The following is a 3843-nucleotide window of genomic DNA, read 5'->3' on the forward strand; positions in this document are numbered from 1 at the left end:
GATTGGCGTAGGTGAAGGAAAATGGTATCCCTACATTTCTTACAACATGAGTGGAATTCTTTTGGTATGCCTTCTGCAGCGCCAATTCTTGAAACGGAAACATCTTTTTAAGAGAAATTGAATTAATAACAAATCAATCAAATTGAGGCCATGGCGAAAGATGTAGATGAAAGCATGAGAAAGAGAATCGATTGGTAATCGTAGTAGCCATTGGCATTAGTCCATCAAAAAGTGTTTTGTTTTACAAACCACCCTCACTGGAGAGTCTATTTCTGGGTTCTTTTCTCGTTCCGTTTGGTTTTCAATTCCAAAAATCCAAAAAGGCAAAGAGTACACCATGACAAGTGAGTAATTCCAACAACTACAAACTGCTAAGTCCACGAACCAGTTGTGTGCACATTCCACGGAGCACCAGAGAGCAAAAACATGCAATCGAACAGTGCTTGGCCTACGGATGGAAACGGAGTGAACGCTGTGAAGTGATCAACATATTCTCCGTTGGTTTCGGATGCTAATCGTCGATTACATCGTCCGCATCGTCACTATGTAGCGTGTCTTTCCCTTAACTAAGCATTCTTCTACACTCTCGAAACAAACGAACGGGCAGGGGCCTGATAACCGTATCAGCGTGGGTCTTTTTTGTGCCATTTGGTTCTTTAGCCAGACACAGTAGCACAGAGACAGCGGTCCGTGCCGGATGTGGGAAGATGGCCGGACACGAGCGAGATCAATTACAGAGATCAGCTGTACCGCTGTAGGGGCACCCGGAGCCATTAGCTGCTCTGTTTCACATTCGGTCAACGGGAAGATCGAGTGACACAGTCGGTTGATCGCGATTAGAAACTGACTGAGCTCCAGGCGAGAGACGTTGGAACATTAACATCGCGCTGTTGTCGCTTTAGTGTTTAGTATGCTTTAGCCGTTCTTCACGAGAATACGATCGTGGTTTCGTGTTGCTACAAGCAAGAAGAACAAGAATCGATGAGCTACCATGCCGGGTTATGGTAGACATTAACTGCAAACGAATGTGTACCAAGCGGATCCGGGACTAATAACCAGTTCGCCATCAACTCTCTTCTCTTGCAGAACAAATTCCTGGATCATCCACTGAAAGGTCAGCACCACAACCGTGCAGTAGCAGCAACAGCAGCAGCAGCAGTGGAGGACTAACGCCAGGAAAACAGTTTCAAACCAAGGGACAGAACAGCCTCACCATGGTTGCCGGTGGTGCCACAAACTTCCACTCGGATTTCCTTAACGATCCGGTAGTGCAGGAGATGCGGCGCGTCCGGGAGGAAAACGCACGACGCCAAAAGCAAGACTACTCTCACGTGTTTCGGTATGTCGCTGGTGAAGTTTGGCTGTAGTTGCCCCCTGCCCCACTAACCCTGGCATGCTTGATCGTTTGCAGGAGAAAAACACGCTTCGACTTCATTCGAATCTCAGCCGTCATCATGGGCATGGAGTTCGTGTACTCGGCCGAAACTGCCTTCGTCTCACCGATTCTTCTCGGTATTGGCATAGAACACCATCTGATGACGCTCGTGTGGGGCATCTCGCCGCTGATAGGCTTCTTCATGTCGCCCGTTATCGGTTCGGTCAGTGATCGCTGCCGGTCACGCTTTGGCCGTCGCCGTCCGGTCTTGCTCGTACTCGGTGTTGGTCTCATCATTGGTTGTTTGTTGGTGCCGTTCGGGAAAAACATAGGCTCCTGGTTCGGGGATCTCGGTGAGCTCGGAGGCCCCGTCGATCCGGTGTCCATTCTCGAACCGGCGACAGCCCTGCTGGTCGACTTGAACGGTACCGCAGCGACGGATGCGCTCCGTGCGTACAACTTCTATCGAATTGATGAAGAGATTGCGGAACACCGGGTCGATTACCGGTGGGCGATCGTGATCACCATCATCGGTACGGTTTTGATGGACTTTAATGCCGATAACTGTATGACACCGTCGAGAGCGTATCTGTTGGATGTTTGCGTACCGGGTGAGTAGTAAAGCACCTCGGTGCTTGAAATTCGTTCGCAGAACCTCCATGAATTAGTTTTTATAATGCTTCTCTCTCTCTCTCTCCCCCCTTTTTTCCAGAGGATCACGGTAGGGCATGCAGTACCTTCTCGATTCTGGCCGGTTTGGGTGGTTCGATTGGGTATGCGATGGGCGGAATCAACTGGGATGAAACCTCATTCGGCGAGTTCCTCGGCGGTAGCATCAAAACCGTCTTCACGCTCGTCGTCATCATCTTCGCCATCTGTTTGACCGTTTCGTTGACGAGCTTCCGTGAAATTCCGCTGCCACTGCTGGAAGCCGACGAACTGTTGCGCCCAATGACGGAAGCAACGATCAAGAAAGAGAAAGCACGCCGTGATCAGCAAATTTTCACCGTAAAGGATGTGAGCAAAACGTTGACGGCCCAGCTGCAAGCGATCCAATCGCCCGATCGTCACGTACCGCAAAAGATCAACAATGCGCTGGTGGACGCGGAACAGCCACCACCGGTGGACGGTGTGCTGGAAGAGGAACAAGAGGAAGAATCGATGAACATGAGCCCGAAGGATTTTATCAAGAGTATCGTCATGATGCCAAAATCGATCGCCATTCTGTGCGTGACGAATCTGTTCTGCTGGATGAGCCATCTCAGCTATGCGCTCTATTTTACCGATTTTGTCGGTGAGGAGGTGTTTGGAGGGAATCCGGCCGCACCGAACGCATCGGCAGATTATCAGCTGTTCCTCGAGGGTGTCCGGTATGGGTGCTTCGGGATGGCGATCTATTCGATCGCTTGCTCGACTTACTCGTTCACGATCGAGAAGTTGATCAAGGTGTTGAGGGCAAGGACGGTTTACTGTGGCGGTCTGTTCGTCGATGCGATCGGAATGTGCTGTATGGCGCTGTTCCCGAATAAGGTGACCGTGTTCGTGCTGAGTGCTACCGGTGGGATGGTGTACGCGTTGCTCTTTACCATGCCCTTCCTGTTGCTGGGCCAGTATCACGCCAAGGGAACTGTAAGTATTCGAAAGTGTGGCAAAGGTTGATGGGATCCTGGTTAATTTACGGTTTTCGCTTCCATTTCTCTACAGTTCAAGGTCAACAAACCGGGTGTCGAGACGCAGGAACGGAAAAGGGGACTCGCGACGGACATTGCGGTCGTGGGGGGTATGATTTTTGTCGCCCAGATCATCGTCGCCCTCGGAATGGGTTCGCTTATTACGGCGTTCGGTACGACGTCGGTGGTGGTCTTCAGTGCCAGCATTTGCAGTGCGCTGGCGGGCCTATGCGCCACGCAGATTGTCTATATGGACCTCTAGGTGGAGGTGAAGTGGTGAATCCTACTCGTCCCCTCGATCCCCGTGCCAGGCTCTTGTGATACGCTTTAGCTGCCCTACTTTTTCCATGCGGCAGAAGAAAAAAAATGCGCGTAGCTGCCGCGTATCACTGCGATGCGAGACGGTAGATAACGCTTTCGCTTCTCGACGCTACTTCTGGTTTTAAGGTCATCTGGAAGAGTAATTCCCCGCGGGTGCTTAGCTTCCGAGCTTCCTGATAGAATGAGTTAACGTTATTTATTAACATGCTATGTGCCAGAGATGCTCTAGAAATAAAACGAAGCAGATTATTGTGTTTGTATGAACTTGTATTACTCAATACTTTTTTGAATAGTAACCTTTTCCCCTAATAGCCTAATATCATCGGTTCCTTTGGTTGGCTGTTTTATCGCATGCATGGCAGCTTCGAACGAACAACGGACTTTTACAGTGATCGGCTTATTTGAAAGTTGTTTTATCAAATTTTCAAATTATGGAATTCGCTCAAAAATCGCTCAAAACAAGCAAGATATGCTTTT

The 3843-nt window shown here is 49.7% G+C and overlaps 1 protein-coding gene across 1 annotated transcript; it reads left to right on the forward strand.

Moving 5' to 3' along the window:
* Positions 1–238: 238 nt before the first annotated feature.
* Positions 239–3626, forward strand: LOC126577810 (proton-associated sugar transporter A-like). Its single transcript, XM_050239764.1, has 5 exons — positions 239–344; positions 1087–1339; positions 1412–1986; positions 2088–3004; positions 3080–3626. The coding sequence occupies exons 1-5, from the start codon at positions 338–340 to the stop codon at positions 3305–3307; spliced, it is 1980 nt and encodes a 659-aa protein (XP_050095721.1). The 5' UTR covers positions 239–337; the 3' UTR covers positions 3308–3626.
* Positions 3627–3843: the final 217 nt, after the last annotated feature.

Source organism: Anopheles aquasalis, chromosome 3 (assembly GCF_943734665.1).
Source record: "Anopheles aquasalis chromosome 3, idAnoAquaMG_Q_19, whole genome shotgun sequence".
Taxonomy (NCBI): Eukaryota; Metazoa; Arthropoda; class Insecta; order Diptera; family Culicidae; genus Anopheles; species Anopheles aquasalis.

Bases quoted from the DNA above. Each gene is read 5' to 3' on its own strand.
- LOC126577810 (XM_050239764.1), top strand. The intron at 1,340-1,411 runs GTATGTCGCTGG...GATCGTTTGCAG, and splicing joins GACTACTCTCACGTGTTTCG to GAGAAAAACACGCTTCGACT. The intron at 1,987-2,087 runs GTGAGTAGTAAA...CCTTTTTTCCAG, and splicing joins GTTGGATGTTTGCGTACCGG to AGGATCACGGTAGGGCATGC.